General features: G+C 39.2%; 1 protein-coding gene across 2 annotated transcripts in view; it reads right to left on the bottom strand.

The window, feature by feature from the left end:
- The window catches only part of LMX1B (LIM homeobox transcription factor 1 beta), a 166,081-nt gene extending 159,605 nt beyond the window's left edge, over positions 1–6,476 (bottom strand). Inside the window, exons 1-2 of one of the 2 annotated variants that reach the window (XM_066580767.1) lie at positions 6,335–6,476; positions 2,245–2,367 (exon numbers count right to left, since the gene is read on the bottom strand). In XM_066580767.1, coding sequence (XP_066436864.1) covers positions 2,245–2,314 — 70 coding nt within the window. In that variant the 5' untranslated portion in view covers positions 2,315–2,367; positions 6,335–6,476. Of the gene's footprint in view, positions 1–2,244; positions 2,809–6,334 lie in introns of those variants that run through there. The other variant, XM_066580766.1, reaches the window with a different exon arrangement.
- Positions 6,477–17,472: the final 10,996 nt, after the last annotated feature.

Below are 17,472 nucleotides of genomic sequence, written 5' to 3'. Positions count from 1 at the left end.
ACATACATGTACATGATGGGGATGACGGTCGCTGCACACATGTGAAGTTAGTATGCAGATAAAGACAAATCTGTCTACTGTGTTTATTACCATCTATCTACTTCATATGTCTATATCTGTCTATCTATCTGTCAATCTTTCCATATTATAATATAGTTGGGTAATATATTACATTCAGCCACATAGTGACCACCATATATATATATATATATATATATATATATGATCCACCTTTTCATATGGCTGTAGTATATGTGGATTATATGTAATTAAAATAAAGATTTAATGGAAGAAACTGCCATTTTTATATTTATGAGAGTGCATTGTATAATAGGACCAAATAGCAGAATATTTAAAAGTTGTCTATATCCACAGGCCTTTATTTTAAATCCCGACCTTCTCGCTGATTATACATTAATATTTCTCTAAATTATCTATGTGATTTTATATTGTCTGTAATATGGCCACTGTACGGTATACTGAATCCGAGTCCACTACAAATATTTTATGCAATGCTCATGTTAGTGTTGTAATAATAAATTGGAGGGCAATGGAGATTGGCAAGGGTGCAAGTTATAATCCTAGTACCAAATCTGTCTGCCTTACTAAACGCTGCAACTATTTTATGACCCACTTTGCAATGAAATTTCAGAGTTCCAGGTAACATAGTACTTGTATATTGGTTTATCTTATAAAAATATCAGATATTATATATCACATTAAAGAGTACATTACATAGTATGATAGTGCATGTTATATAGTATTGTATATAGTAGTAATTTCTATGTAATATTTTATTGTCACTGTGTAGTACATGGTTGCTGTTTGTAGACGTAGTAAGTTTTCATTACCTGCATTATCGTTAGTAGTAGCATTAGTACTAGCAGTAGCATTATTAGTAGTAGTATTGGTAGGACTATCAGTAGTAGTAATAATAGTTAGGATACTATTAGTAGTAATGGTAATAGTAGTAGTAGTGGTCTTTGCAATAATAGCTATCTTGTTATTAGTAGAACTGTATAATTATGATTATGCCCTGCTATATGTTTCTGTACAGATGTAGCAGAGCTGAATTTCATTTTCCTTACTCGCAAGTTTACTGCGTTTAGATAACAGTGAGATTATCTGCAAAATTATGGGAAAAGTACAAACCGACAATGAACTGCCTAAAGACAAATTCAGCTCTTCTACATACTTACAGTATTACCCAAATAAGCAACCCGAATTAATATAAAGTGCTAGTATGCAGTGTATGTGTTTGTATACTCAGTGCATATGTGCTATGATGTAGTGTATATATTTGTATAATCAGTGTATAAGGTCTAGGATGCTGTATATATATATATATATATATATATATATATATATATATATATATATATATATATATATATGTATATATATATATATATATATTTGTATAGTCAGTCTAAGTGCAAAGATGCAGTGTATATATTTATATACGCAGTATAAGTGCTAAGATGTAGTATATATCCTTGTATACTCAGTGTATAAGTGCTAGGTGGCAGCATATATTTCTATAGTGTATAAGTGCTAGGATGCAGTGTATATATTTGTATACTCAGTATATGTGCTAGAATGCAGTGTATATATTTGTATATCCAGTGTATAAGTGCTAGGATGCAGTTCATATATTAGTATACTTATTAAAAGTGCTACGATGTATTGTATATACTTGTATACTCGGTGTATAAATTCTAGGATGCATTGTATATATTTGTATACTTAGCATATGTGCTAGGATGCAGTGTATATATTTGTGTTTGTACTCAGTGTATGTGTTAGGATGTAGTGTACATGTGTGCATACTGTGTATGTTTTAGGTTGTAGTGTACATATTTGTATACTTAGTGTATGTCTTAGGATGCAGTACATATACTTGTATACTTTACTTTATGTGTTAAGATGCAGTGTATATATTTGTATACTCAGTGTATATGTTTGCATATACACACTACCCAATGCACATGTGTACTATACTATGTATGCTAGACTACCTGTACCATGAGCCCCAGTCACACCTACCATATGATATATATAATATGCACTAATATTACTTCCTGATCTTATTTTGGACTGTGCAAAAGCAGATTTTAGGGTCTGCCAGCGCATTGTTATGTGAGCTGGGTACAGTGCCAATAACCCAATATATAACTTTAGTAACAGTAGTATTGAAAATAATACCAGCTTGAACCTCTGCATATATAGAGGACAAACACTTACCCAGCAGAACTCCTAATGTGGCAGTGCCAGCCCTGAGTGGGTGATCTTCCATTTTAATATTGTCCAGCATCTTTGCACAGTCACTCTGCCCCCTGTTAAAGCACCTCTCCAAGGACTCAGGACCTGTTGCAATATCCATAATGATGATGATGACACTTTAAGCAGCAAAAGAAGAATAATACTAGTAGTAAGAGAGTCAACTTCACAATAAGTTCAAACAGCCCTGGAAGGAGAAGTTTCCTTATCCCAGATCCTGCATGGATGGATGGATGGCATTCAGATGGTCATGACTGAAGAAGGATCCACAGGAGCTGCATACACAACACAAAGAGGGGGGCAGAGGGGATCACCTGCCTGTGTATTGAGGGAGAGGGGGGAGAGATCCGAGGGTGCAGGGGGTAGAGTGAGAGGTTATGGGGTGAGTGGCAGAGGTTCTCTCTAAAAGCCAGGGTGGAAGGGGAGGGGGTGACAGATCCCAGGGAAGAGCCTGTATAGGATGTCCAGGGAGAGACAGCCTGAGCCTGTGTGCCATGCACAGTCCTGCAGAGCAGCATACAGCAGGGATTGCACAGCGGATGGATACTCCACCCAGTCACCTCCTCTCTTTCTACAAACTTGCTGACATTTGAACTCTATTGTGTATCCCTGCGCGCTGGTGATGCGGCTTCTTCTGCAAATCAAATAGTGCCAGACTTTCCGAATCCTATCCTTTCCCAATAACTTAAGAAGGGGGAGGGGGTAAGGAGTGGGGGGTGGGGGGCACAAACCCTTTTAGGAGATTCTAATGCCCCCCTTTTCTTTTTTTTTCTGCCAAGGAATTAAAAAAGAGCAGGTTATAATTAAAATAAAGAGTCCTGACACCTGAGTCAATATAGCATAGGTGACCAGCTTGTTTCTTTATGGCTGAAATGAGGTATTTTATGTAGCTGATAAATGTTCTTATGGACACCTGCGAATTTGAGGTATGTAGCCATGACTGTATCATTCTTTTATATTGTAATTGCCGACATTTCATGATATATATATATATATATGTGTGTGTGTGTGTGTATGTGAGGGCGCATGTATATAATATGGTATATTATATGTACACATATACGAATATATGTGTGTATAGGTAAGTAGTTAGGGAGGGGGGAAAGGGTAAGTTGCGAGGCACTCTTTATTCTTATCGCAACTTGCAAAAACAAAATTTAGAGCAGATCTGCCTGCATGCATTAAAATAATATATTTAGCCATGTTTCTACAATACATATCTATCAATCTTTTTATCTACATTATGGTTCCTTCGACCTGTCTCAGATCTATCTATCTATCTATCTATCTATCTATCTATCTATCTATCTCATATCTATCTATCTATCTATCTATCTATCTATCTATCTATCTGTCTATCCATCTAGCGTGTATGCATGCATATTCTTAAAATTAATCTATATTGCAGGATATATACGTCTGGTACATTTCCTGCAATGTTTTAATTCCTCTCCCAACGAAAAAATATATAAATATGCGTTTATTTCGCATCAAGCCTCGAAGAGTACGTACTTTCCATATATATATATATATATATATATATATATATATATATATATATATATATATATATATATATATAAAAAATATATATATATAAAATTCTGTTAATAATTGATTATGTATAGGCTTAAAGGTTGTAAGCTTTACATTTGCTTAGATTTAGGGGAGGGGGATTTGGATTGTGATAGATTTTTCTTAACGAACAATGGGAGTGTTAAATGATGAGATTCTCTTTATTATAAGCTGGGGAACACTGATGCTATTATATGAGCCGGAGAAGAAGTGTGTCCTCATTGTGTGGCGCACAAAAGCTGCAAAATTCTGTGACCTCCCCTCGTGCACCTGGTGATCAGAGCTGATAATACAGCACAGTGGAGAAGGGGAATTGTCATCATGATTCACATACAAATAATCATCCACAATGCTGCTGTAATATCCTGCTCCATGAGATGCTCCTCCAGATCCCAGAATCAGATATGCCTGCATTTCATACAACACTGTTTATCTCCAGCCACTGACTTCAGATAAGACTCCTTCTATTGTACAGTCCATTTTTATAAAGGCGCAATAACATATGCAAAGCAGAGCAAGCAGATACAGAATGACAGGAGAATTATATTGGAAGTCTACTTTTCTGTTTTTGCAAAAAAAGAAAGATTTATTTATTTATTGCTTATTTGTAGGAAAAAGCTGCAAAAAGACTAAATATTTTACAATATTTAAATAAACAGAAATCAACAAATTGAAACAATTAAATGCAACAAATAATATTTGTTTGCCAAATTGTTACAGTATGCAGAATGTCTACATTTTTTTACATTTTGGTTTATATTTGTTAGAATCTATATCCTGAGACTGTTCTATCTATCTATCTATCTATCTATCTATCTATCTATCTATCTATCTATCTATCCATATATATATATATATATATATATATATATATATATATATATATATACTCATAAACTTCATATAGGTGCATTTATAAATAGGCATAAGTGTATTCATTTATCCTTATATAGGAGTAGATGGATGTGTGATAGATAATCGGGAATTCAAAAATATATGATGCCCAACTCGTCTCCTTTAAAGCTGCTAGGATGCTGTCCTCCTCGTTTGATCCGATGAAATTAGGGTGGGGACATTTGAACAGGGGTGAAGGGGGGTCTCTTTTAGATTTGGGACCATGAAATGTAGTCTCCTGCACAGTCAGCTTGGGTTCAAACAGACATCTCATCCCACAACAGGAGATTTTCAACAGAGAGAGTTAAAAAGCCTCCACAGATAATCCCTTTTCATCATCAGTTATTGATCAGACATCCACCCCAGCAAGTGTCTAACCACTTTAAGGTGTTACAGATTTATTTTAAAGGAACTCTGAAATCTAAAGCTTCCAGCCTAAGAATAAGGATCATGAGTAGGAAAACCTAGGACAACCCAAGCGTCTATAGGGACAGTGCAGAGCAACCTGCTAATGTCGTAGAACATGTGCACATATTTGTTTGTTCTTTAGATTATTTTCAGTATATTGTGAGATTATAGGAATCTGATGATGAAGCCCAATGGCTGTACTGTAATAACAGGCAGTTCATTGGTGTTTGCATTTTCTCCTTTGGACTAATTAGAGGTTCTAGTTTCGGTGTTTGTCCATTGTCTTATGTGGAAGGATCAATCCTATAAGTGGCTTCTCCTGGGACTTTCTTAGCAGGATAGCTGGAGGAATTTTTTGCCATAGGGTTTTTGGTCTTGGAGAGAGATTCCTTTTGAGGAGGAATTCTTCAAAGCTGCCTGGTGCTTTGACTTGGACAATCACACTGTGCCAGGTTAATGGTGCTTTACACAGTCATTGCTCAGACTGCAATGAGGAGAAAAGGGGCAGGAGGAATACACTGGAAGGGGGATAATTACTGTCAATGAGCTAAGAGGGTCACATAGCAGCCTAATGTAGATATACTGGATTTATATAGTCATTTCTTACACATAGTATCATCTCCAACCTACTAATGAATTACTTTACAATGCATGGAAAGTTGTAGATAGCATTATAACGTGTTTTACCTTTCTATTCTATATCCATATATTCATATATCTATCTAAATCGCATGTCTCTTATTTATCGGGTAGGTATTCGTTTGTAGATTCATATGCTATTCATTTATCCGTTTATTTACATATATACATATTCTCATTAGTATCCATCTATTTATCTGAACTTATCAACTCCCTCTTTTTAATTTCCATATATTTATCCTTTATCTTAACTCTCAGTTTCATCTATCTATCTCATATCTATCTATCTATCTATCTATCTATCTATCTCATAACTATCTATCTATCTCATATCTATCTATCTATCTATCTATCTATCTCATATCTATCTATCTATCTATCTATCTCATAACTATCTATCTATCTCATATATCTCTATCTATCTATCTATCTATCTATCTATCTATCTATCTATCTATCTATCTACTCCTCCACTCTTCTGACTATGAAACAATGGAAATAACTGACTTCTAAAAAACATAAAAAGCTAGAGTGATACCTATTGTGAAGTTCCTTCCAGGCTATGATAGAAAACATATTGGGTGTTTCATCCTTCAGATTAGAGATCATCCGGTTGCTTTGTGCTTGGCTTTCTTCATATTTCTGCTTCTATTCGTTCAGTATCTGTGCCCCCAATTCTCTCTGCCTCCCCCTCTCCCTGGAGGTGGCAGCAGCGGTGAGCATTGTGACTGCATATAACACTCACTAAAAGATGAACCTGAATATTATTACAAGAGAGAGAGAACAAAGATGGGTCCCGTTTGAAGTTACAGAAATAATAAAAGTACAAAGGAGCATTGTTCTAGGAATATCTAGCAATAATTCCTTTTACAATGGGTGACTGCCACAGGAATAAGGCTGTGTACATACATACTGATATACTGCATACCTGGTTATCTATTTTTAATATATATATATATATATATATATATATATATATATATATATATATATATATTCATACTTCTGTATCTATTTAGCTATCTATCTGCATGCATAACTATACATACATCATTTTGTGTTCTTTCTTTCTTTCTTTCTTTCTTTCTTTCTTTCTTTCTTTCTTTCTTTCTTTCTTTCTTCCTTCCTTCCTTTCTTCCTTCCTTCATAAGACTGGTTGTAGGCACATGCAAAAGATTCTGCAGCTATTCTATAAATGGATTTGTTATGGAGTTAAATAACATGAAGGTTTAAATCAGAACAAAAATATCTAAGTGCACATAATATCTGGTTAAATCACTGTACAAATTAAAATAACTCAGCCTGTATCAGGGTGGTAATAATCCACTTTTATTCTCAATTCTGTCCACATTTCATGCTTCTTATTGTGCAGGCCTCAGAAATCTGGTTCTCATTTAAAACTGCTTCAAATTGCTTCTACCTAACTACACAGCTACAAGCTCATTATACTCTGCCCTACATGTGCAAACAATGGAGTAACTGACTGTATGCATAGGGCTACACTTTATACACAGTGTAATAATTGTATGTGGATACACAATTAAAAATTAACACCCACCATAGGATCTCCAAGGATAACGCATTGTACCTAGAATGCAGCCTATAATGCAATCATTTATTTATGCCTATGGATAACTGGGCCATCGGCTAGAAACCAGATATTCCCCAAATATACTGAATTCACCTGATCATATTACAATTTCCCTGAAGGAGCTATGATAAATCTGTAGTATCTATCATGGCTGCAAAGCAGGTATATTAATCTTATGAAGATCCTGTAAAGTCCTAGGACCATATTGATATATACTACTAGTACTTATGCGCCCTATGGCTGGAGAAGGAAGATGGCTACTGGCCCTGTGGATTTCTGAAAGGGGTTGCCACATTGCAGCAACCCCTTTCCATATAGAACTTGGCTTGGCAATAAGTTGATTGCAATGTATTTGCCCTTAGAAACCTTTGGTGATGAGTTGTGAGCTATAAGCTATGGCTTGTTTGTCCTTCAAATGCGAACGATTGTCACATTACACCAAATAACTTTTAATCAAACCAACTATTTTTAGGTGAGCTGAAAACGACTAGTGAGCCAATTAACGTTCAGCACCCTGTTGGTGGCCACATGTACACTAAATGATTATCGCCCAAATTCGAAGTTTCTAGTGATTATTTGGATGATAATCGTCCTGTGTAAATGTACCCTTAGGGGCTTTTTACATCGAATGGTAATCGTTCAGCTTCTTGCTAGATCACATGAGAATCATTCAATGCTGCCAGCAACTGAATGGCGAATGATGATTTGTTCGCTTATCGTTCGTTGTTCAGTTTAGGCAGGCAAAAATAAATGATGATCGGCCGGCGTAAGCAGGCAGTCCTTCATCTATGAACAACTGCCTGTTTACTGTGAATGGAGGAGAGCTGCAACGACATTTAACTGAGTGATCATCGATCCATGTAAAAGGACTCTTATTAATAGAGGGGGGTCCCAGCTATGATGTGTATATGCCTTTACAGGGCATTTGGAAAGAGGTTATCTTAATAAGACTGTCCATTAAATATTTAATATTCTTACTATCTATCTATGTCATATCTATCTATCTATCTATCTATCTATCTATCTATCTCATATCTATCTATCTATCTATCTATCTCATATCTATCTATCTATCTATCTCATATCTATCTATCTATCTATCTCATATCTATCTATCTATCTCATATCTATCTATCTATCTATCTCATATCTATCTATCTATCTCATATCTATCTATCTATCTATCTATCTCATATCTATCTATCTATCTATCTATCTATCCCATATCTATCTATCTCATATCTATCTCATATCTATCTATCTATCTATCTATCTATCTATCTATCTATCTATCTCATATCTATCTATCTATCTATCTATCTCATATCTATATCTATCCTATCTATCTATCATCTTTCTATCTATCTATCTATCTATCTATCTATCTATCTATCTATCTATCTATCTATCTATCTATCTATCTATCTATCTATCTATCTATCTATCTATCTATCTATCTATCTATCTATCTATCTCTTGGCTTCTTTACTCTGCTGACCATTTTCAGCAGGATACCAGCCAATTCCTTTAGGGAAAAGATAAGAAAATATTCAACTAACATGTTAAAATCCTGCCCTCTGCTGGTGACAGAAGCTAATATCCCTTTCCCTCTTTGCACAGGCTAATCTGCACATTTGATTTTACCATGTGACATTTGCACATAAATCCTCTAAAAGAGTAATATTTGTAATTGACACAAATGAGGCCGGTCTATCATGATTTTTCTGAAGTATCGGCTGCATAGTAGTATAAATATATTATCAGCATCCTTTTATGCCAATCGTGGTGCCCAGACTTTCCCCTCTTGTTTTTTTTATACCATGGGCACAGTTGGCTCTTTAATGTTTTGATGAAGACAAAGGGATTTCTGGATATACATATACTTGTAGGGCTGAGCGCCAGCATGATCCCCCCTCTGCTGTCCCTAATTACACATGTAAAGGGCAGGACAATATTAAGATTTGATGCTGTCCCAGGAGGGTGGTAGGACTTGATCCTTGTCTGGGAAGAAAAGGGTATTGAGGATTGATTATCTTCACGATGAGGGATTTTGTCTTAATAATAAAAGACTCGCTGTCAATAAACAGATTGACCCTTTAAATGCTATCAGAGTGGGAGCCGCTGTGTACAACCTGCCTCGATATTACATTGACATTTGCATCTACATATTCTAAGATTGAAATTGTGGTGACACGAAAAGCAGAATACTTATATATTTAACACAGGAAATGTTTACATCCACCCTGAACAATTAGGCTGCCCAATACAATATATGGATGGCTGTAAATATTGTGACTCCTGCTAAAAATGCTAAAAATATAGCGTATTTCATCAATACGCAATAGTTTCATATAAAGGGGTTGTCTAGGGTTAGAAAATCATGACTGCTTTTTCCAAACACAGCGCCACCCTTGTCCATAGGGTTGTGCGTGGTATTGCAGCTCAGCTCTATTGAAGTGAATGGGAGCTGAGCTGCAATACCTGACACAACCCCACGGTCAAGGGTGGCGCTGTGTTTGGAAGAAAGCAGCCACGTTTTTCTAAACCTAAACAACTACTTTAACCTAGGGGTGTAGTTTTTTTGGGAAAGCGAAAAGTTTTACCTGGACCCCGGCGTCCGTCGCTATAAGTCTTCAGCATGGAAACTCATTGCATTTAGGCTACTTTTAATGATGATCCGAGAATGTTACTCATTGTATTTCTAAGGTCGGCATCACATGAGTGTATTTGAATGCGCAAAATTTGCATGTGAGAATAAAACCCATTCATTTCAATGGGTTCGTTCACATTTCCGTATTTCCGTGACGCAAAAGGAAATAGAATATGCGCTATTTTTCTGCGTATTCGCGCACCAAAGGGCCCCATAGAAGTTAATGGGGAGGAGTGCACAAATGCTCGCACAATATGTGAAAAGTTGCATGAAGCACTGCGTAATTCTGCTTCTGGAACTCATTAAGATTAATTAGCCATTTCAATCGGAGCGTTTTTGTTTGCTGCGCAAAAGAATAGGCCCTGAGGGTGCAAATATATAGTAAAATACGTTGATGTGCTTGGAAAAAAGCGTAGTTCATTCCGCAAAATTACTGCGCTCATACACATGCAAATACACATGCGCTTATGTGAAGCTGGACTAAGGGCAAAAACATATGGGCGCATGCGCTAATAAGCTGACCACATTAGCGCATGAACTGGGTTACCATATACACGGCCAATCCGTTTTTTTTCCTTCCAGCTTTGGAATTAAACACGGGAAGGAAATAGGTACAAGAATTGTTCCTATGGTTTTCTATAGGCCAGTCCACGGTACCCGCTGCATCAGTTTTGATGCCTCTCTGCAGCGGTAGAAATACATCGCAGTTTCTATCCGGTTATGTCTGACTTTGTATGATTGGACCGATGCGAAAAGTGCCCCAAAAAGTTGTGTTCAGCTGCGATGTGAAAACACAGGCTGCAGACAAGAAGATCGGAAACCCAACTTATCCGCATAAGGCCATCAGAAGACTTTCTATCCTATTGTTAGGAGTGGTCTCACAAGGGTAACAACATTTTAAAGGATGCCGGTTCAGTTTCTCTGCTCCCCCCGATGCCGTTAACAATCTCCCAGCAACTGCGGTGAAAATGTAGAATTACATGTTGGCCATTCAAATGAATGCCACACCAGGTACACCAGAGTGGGTCATCGCTCTGCCGCATGCAGGGGGATCTGAGTAAGGCACCCTACTATGTGATGTCCTTAGCCCTAATAGGCATATTGGAAGAGATTTATTAAGAGCGGTCTCTCATAGGCTGGTCTTAACCCTTTCCAATCCACTGTCTGACATCTTAAGACATTCTGATTGAAGGCTGTACAGCTCTGATGTCAGAAGAAGGCCGTCAGGGTATTCTTACTGTAGATTACGGGTCACTCTGTTGTCGGGGGCCTCTCCAGCATGTCCCATACCGCAGTACTGGCGCTAGCCAGCAGATGGCGCCATTGTATAATAGCAGAAAGAGAAAACCCCCTAGGAAATCCTGAATCCAAAATTGGATTGCAAAGGGTTAATATCATCCCTGTCGGTGCATGATGTGCCTAAGGGTGACTACCCACTACAGTTTTTTTTTCACTGCGAAATTCGCAGCGTTTTATTTCTGCAGGGGTCTATGGGACTTGTAATGTTAGAATCGCGATTGTGCAAAATCGCAATTTACCGCGAAATCGCGATTCTAACATTACAAGTCCCATAGACCCCTGCAGAAATAAAAAAGCGCTGCGAATTTCGCAGTGAAAAAAAAAACAGTAGTGGGTAGTCACCCTTATATATGAAAAGGCACATGCTGCTTCATATATTAGGGTTTCACATCTACGTTGGAGACACTGCTTTTTCTGTTCCATCTCTGTATGGAAATGAACAGTTACGGGCGGACTCCATTGACTATAATGGGGTCCGTCTATTTTTTTCTCAGCCGCCAAGCTTTTGGCCGGAAAAGAGTGCTGCATGCAGCACTTTTTTCTAGCGGTATTTTCAGCCAGATCTGTGATAGAACCTCCGGACGGAGTTTTCAACGCAGATATGAAACAGGTCTTAGGTGCATCTTGGTTGCTCCGTGTGCCTACACAGAAATCTAGGCCAGCTAGGAGCTAGTGTAGACTTCTAGTATACTTTATGCCACATTCTGGCGTTAATTCATCATAAATGTGTCGGACCCGGGCGGCCATGCCCCCTCCCAACAAACCATACTCCTTTCTCTTGGGAAAGGGGCATCCCTGTCAAAAAGTAACAAAGTTTTGCACAAGTTTTGCAACTTTTTATGCTGAAAAAGAGTTTATAAATCTCCTCCAGAGTGAGCAATTGTCATCCGTAGACAACCCCTTTAACTAATGGAATGATAACCATCATAATTTTTCAACTTCTTTCCCGTTGCCCCTTTTTTTTAAAACAAATGGGCAAGGATGGAGAAAAGACAGAAAACTGTCTAAAAAAAACTGCCTTTGTTGCCCGTACAGTGCAGCTTACGTCACTATGGCCACCAAATAGTCTTTCTTTTACTCAGTCTCACAAATCTGCCCCACTGGGGCGCGAACCCAAACACCGTCAGTGTTTTCCAACCAATCAGGGTGCAGCTTTCATTCCTTCAGTGCAATTTTGGAAATGAAAGCTTGAGTCTGATTGGTTGCCATAGGCAATGCTGATAACGTTTGATATAACAGTGTCTAGACATGAGGCCCAGTATGTTAATGTTTAAAAGGGGTTTTCTCATCATGAAAACTGTTTTTAAGGCCGGGCTCAGATGATCGTAATTCGCTGAGTGCCGCTCGCAGGAGACATGCATGCGTCACGCAGCTAGTATGCAATGAGATTGTGTGCTTGCAACACCTTCCAAACGCCATGCACTATTTGGAGTGTATGCACACGTAATAGGCGCCAAGATAGATCATGCTGCAATTTTTCTTGCATGTGTATTTTGCGCAATTCGTGTGAGCAGCAACATGACCGCCTTTGGAAGATGGATACAGCCTACTCCACACGCAAAAACTGCACGCGGAATATGCTTTAACAATATGTTAGTGTGAGCCTCGCTTTACAATAAAGTTGGGCCGGTAAGCCGTTTATTTCTAAGGGTCCGGCTTCAGAAATCTCCAAATGTCATTGTTGGGGCTGCTTCAGGTTCTGCAAGAGAAAAGTATTAGAGCGGCCTCAGACGAGCGTATGCGCAAAAATGCTCGCCTTAGCACAACATATTTGCGTAGTGAACAGGGCTTATTTGCGTGCGCAAATACGTTCGCGTGAAACCACCTTTATTTCTAATGAATTGGCTTTCATATAGTACATGGGGAGTTAGGTCCGCTAGAGGAAGAGCCACTGTTTATTAGCACCTCTGCTCCATTTCATAGAGGAGGTCCCGAATATTTGGCCCTCCTCTGACCTAATAGAACATATAAACAGGGGTTGTCATAATGAGATAAACTGTTTTATGATTTCTAATACTCTTTTTTTTAATCTTGATCATTACAAGGGTTGTGCCAAGAACTCAACCCCTGTTCATATGCCCTTTTAGGCCTCGGTCAGACGAGCATTTTTTTTTTTGCGCACCTATGTGTGCAAAACAATGCACTGCACGGATGTGCTAAATGCACGTGACCGAAGCTCCGTCCTACTGGAGCAGCTGTGCTTCTAGAAGTGCAGCTGCTCCACGAAGGTCCCCTCATCACTGAACACTGTGGCAGCACTATCAGTGTTCAGTCATGATGGGACTCCCCGCGGGGATGAAAGAATCCCCTGCCACAGCTGTGGCAGAGGAGCGCGATGCTATCCCATTGCTGTCAATGGGGCCAGCGCTGCTGTTGCCCCATTAAAAGCAATGGGATGAAGGCAAACCCTGCAGTAATTTTCGGGGAAGGGCTTGAAATATAAGCTCTTCCCTAAAAATAAGACGTAGATGAATGAAAAAAAAAAATTAATACATCACCTAGCACCGGCACGTCTTCTCTTTGGCTCCCCGGCAGTGTTCTTCAGCATCTTCTTCTTGTCTGGGATTTAAAAATCCCCGCCTCTTGGAAGCGCTGCCCCTGATTGGCTGAGTACTGTGACCTATCAGAGGCAGCGCTCAGCTATTCATTGACAGCTGTGACAGAGGATTCTTTCATCCCCGCTGTAGTCCCCTCATCACTGAACACTATGACAGTGCTGTTACAGTGTTCAGTAATGAGGGGACTCCCTGTAATATCACACGATGTTACACGCGGCACAGAGTTTACCGCCGTACGGATATCCTATCTTTTGCAGGTGCGAGTATTTTGCACCTGTAAAAAACAGACATGTAAATACTTCATAGGAAACCAATGGTTCTAATAGACGCCCTTTTGTTTCTGACCGAGCCCTTTATATCATATGAATCTCATAGAGTGAGGTGCACTGGTCGAGACCCCTACCATGACCCAGAATTAGTAAAAGCGAGTCCTGTTCTGGCAGACTTTAAAGGGACACTCCGATTCGGGGACACAATTCTTTCCGGGGACTGGAGGAGCACAGGGGTACATTACCTGCAGTTGCTCTTCTCTACCTCTCCAATCAGATGGTTTCGGGCCCCCTTTTTCAGTTAACCAAGATGACTGCAGCAATTTTCTATCAAAGCTATTGCACAAAGCCCTCTGATTGGAGCAGTTCTGGCCAATCAAAGAGCATATATAATGCTTTGGTAGTCGAACACTAGGAATATACTGTGAAGATTAGGTAATGTAAAGATTGCTTCACCTATCTTGGATGGCCTAAAACTGGACCCAGAACTGGTGGATTGGAGGGACAGCAGAGAACAACTGCAGGTAATATACCCCCTACCCCTCCGGTCCCAGGAAAGAATTTTGTTCTGAAACTTGAGGGTCGTTTTAAGCCATTTATGTGAATGGCTAGCACAATTTAATGGATACCTCAGTGTGGTGGGACACTTTGTGTTGATGTTAGGATGGGTTCCCATATATCAGTTGTGTTTCCCCTGTATTTTCATACTGGGGCCAGACATAACTGATGATTTTGGTACTTTTGCTGCTCCGTTCCAACATCCATCCATAACTGCACAGAAAAATGCTGCATGCAATGTATTTCTCTTTGACGCAGGAAGGCAGCAAGCATCAATTCTGATGTGTGGGATGCCATGAACAACCCCATAGAAAACTAGGGGTCAGTTTTGGTATCAGTTTCCTCCAACATTTCACTGCAACCACGAAGAGAAAAAAAAATCCAGAGGGTGAGATATATGTGAACACAGCTTAATATTCTGGCAATAGTCTTCCATCATAACTAATATATGGGCACTATAGTGTGGACTATATGTGGTGCCTACTGTGTAGGTACTATGTAAGGTCTACAATTCATAACAATTAAGGGTCTTTTTAGTGACATTAGATGGGGTACTAAAGGGGTTGTAGCAAGTTATTCCCTACCCACAAAATAGGGGATAACTTGCTGATCAGTGGATGTCTCACCACTGAGACCCCCACCAATCTCGAAAACAGGACTTCCGTGTCCTGCTTTGCCTGTCACTGTGGGAGTTGCTTCTCCCTTCGCAGTGATGTCACTATCAATGGAGTGCTGGCTGAGCATGTGCAGTTGACACTCCAATCATTTCAATGGGGCTTCCAGAGAGTGGACTCGGCTAGGCTTTCTCCGGAGACCCAGTCAAAGTGAATGAAGCGTCGGTACGCTCACGCAGTGAGAAGGACAGGGGACACAGGACCTCAATTCTTGAGTTTGGTGGGGATCTCAGTGGTAAGACCCCCACTGATCAGCAAGGTATCCCCCATGCGGGTAGGGGATAACTGGTAATTGGGGCACAACCCCTTTAAGGTAATTCAGCACGGTCTTGGATTAAGATTGGCAGTAGACATTTGTCAAGTATCGTACAGCTGCTAGTATTTTCCAGAAGTGGTTCTCATGTTCCTGGGGAAACCCTAATGCCAATCCTATCTCAACGGAACTTCATATAGGGGCAAGAGAAAAGAGTTCTATTATTCTTGTCCGTAATGATTTCTAGCGCCAGACTTGGATGAAAAACCTGGTGTTAGAAATCCTATGCAGCAGTGGACATCAAGCGCTTGCTTGCACATCAGTAGGTGTTCCTTGGGGCTTCTTCAGACGAGCGTATGTGCAAATCCGCTCCCCTCAGCGCAACGTATTTAAACAAGGTTGATTTCCGGGCATAGTGCTGTACATTTTTGTGCACGCAGGGCCTTTTTATATGCGCGTGCAACACCCACTGCTTTGGTTTAAAAAAAAAAACTATTTAGCCTAAATGATGCAGAATTGGCTCAGTTTTTAATTGCAGATCAGCTGCGGAATTTAACCCTTGAAGGACTGAATGCCACAGCATGACGGTGCATTCAGATGAGCGTGGTTTTCTCTCCCCATGCGGCCGTGATAATCACGGACGTATAATAGGAAAAATGAAACCAATGATCTCTATGGGATTTCAATGGTAATTTGTACGGCCAGGAAAGGATCGGACCGGCCCTATTTGGGGCAGCCTTGTTGTCCCGCAGTAATTTTCAAACTCCTGCACTCTGGGGCGGAGTTTGAACTGCTGGCGATGGGACTCCCCTCATTCAGGTGCAACTACGCTCCATGCCGCTGAGCGTAGTTGCACCTATGGCAATTGGAAAAAGCCTTAACTATGCAGGAAAATAGAGCAGGTGCTATTTTTTTTTTGGTGCATGCATTACACAGAGAATAGAACCCATTGATTTCAGTGAATTCATTCTCACGTCTTTTTTTTTTGCACTGCCTGCAAAAAAATAGGATCTGCTCTTGTTTGTATGTATTTACGCGCCAAAGAGCTCCATAGAAGTCTATGAGAGGTGCGCACGTATATACACGCAGGCATGTGCAATATGTTGTGCAAACCTATGCATTTTAGTACTTCCTTTGGCTTAATTGCCATTTAAAGGAGGGTGGGGTGATTCCCCCACCCATGTGAGCTAGCAATGCTTGCACAAATACGCACAGAATTATGCGCAGGCATGCAAGCAAAGTACCCTTGTTCACTGCAGGAAAAAGTTGCGCAGGAGCGAGTGTATTTTGCAATCCACTCGTCTGAAGCTGCGCTCTTTGTACATATTCCTGTGTGTTTGTGTGATAGGTATGCATGCATCTCATTCTGTGCATGTGAATGTGTACTGCTATGCGTATACATGTATACATCTCTACTGCGCGGGTATAAATATGTGAGTTGTGCTGTTTGAATATTTGACATTTTTATTCACACACTAAAAGCACATATTGCCACATGGCTATTTATTATATACAGATCCCGCTTCCCATTATGTATATATTTATGTTTATGAAATCCTAGTTTATGTTATGGTTTTATGAAACGTTATATGTGTGGTATACAATGAAATAAATATGTGCATTCAACTGGATAAATATACTGCTATAGCTGCTTGTGTGTGATATGATAGACAGATAGATAGATAGATAGATAGATATTAGATAGATAGATAGATAGGAGATAGATAGATAGATAGATAGATATTAGATAGATAGATATGAGATAGATAGATAGATAGATAGATATGAGATAGATAGATATTGGATACATAGATAGATAGATAG

This window comes from Eleutherodactylus coqui, chromosome 10, assembly GCF_035609145.1.
Source record: "Eleutherodactylus coqui strain aEleCoq1 chromosome 10, aEleCoq1.hap1, whole genome shotgun sequence".
Classification (NCBI taxonomy): domain Eukaryota; kingdom Metazoa; phylum Chordata; class Amphibia; order Anura; family Eleutherodactylidae; genus Eleutherodactylus; species Eleutherodactylus coqui.
This window is presented reverse-complemented; position numbering and strand designations above follow the sequence as displayed.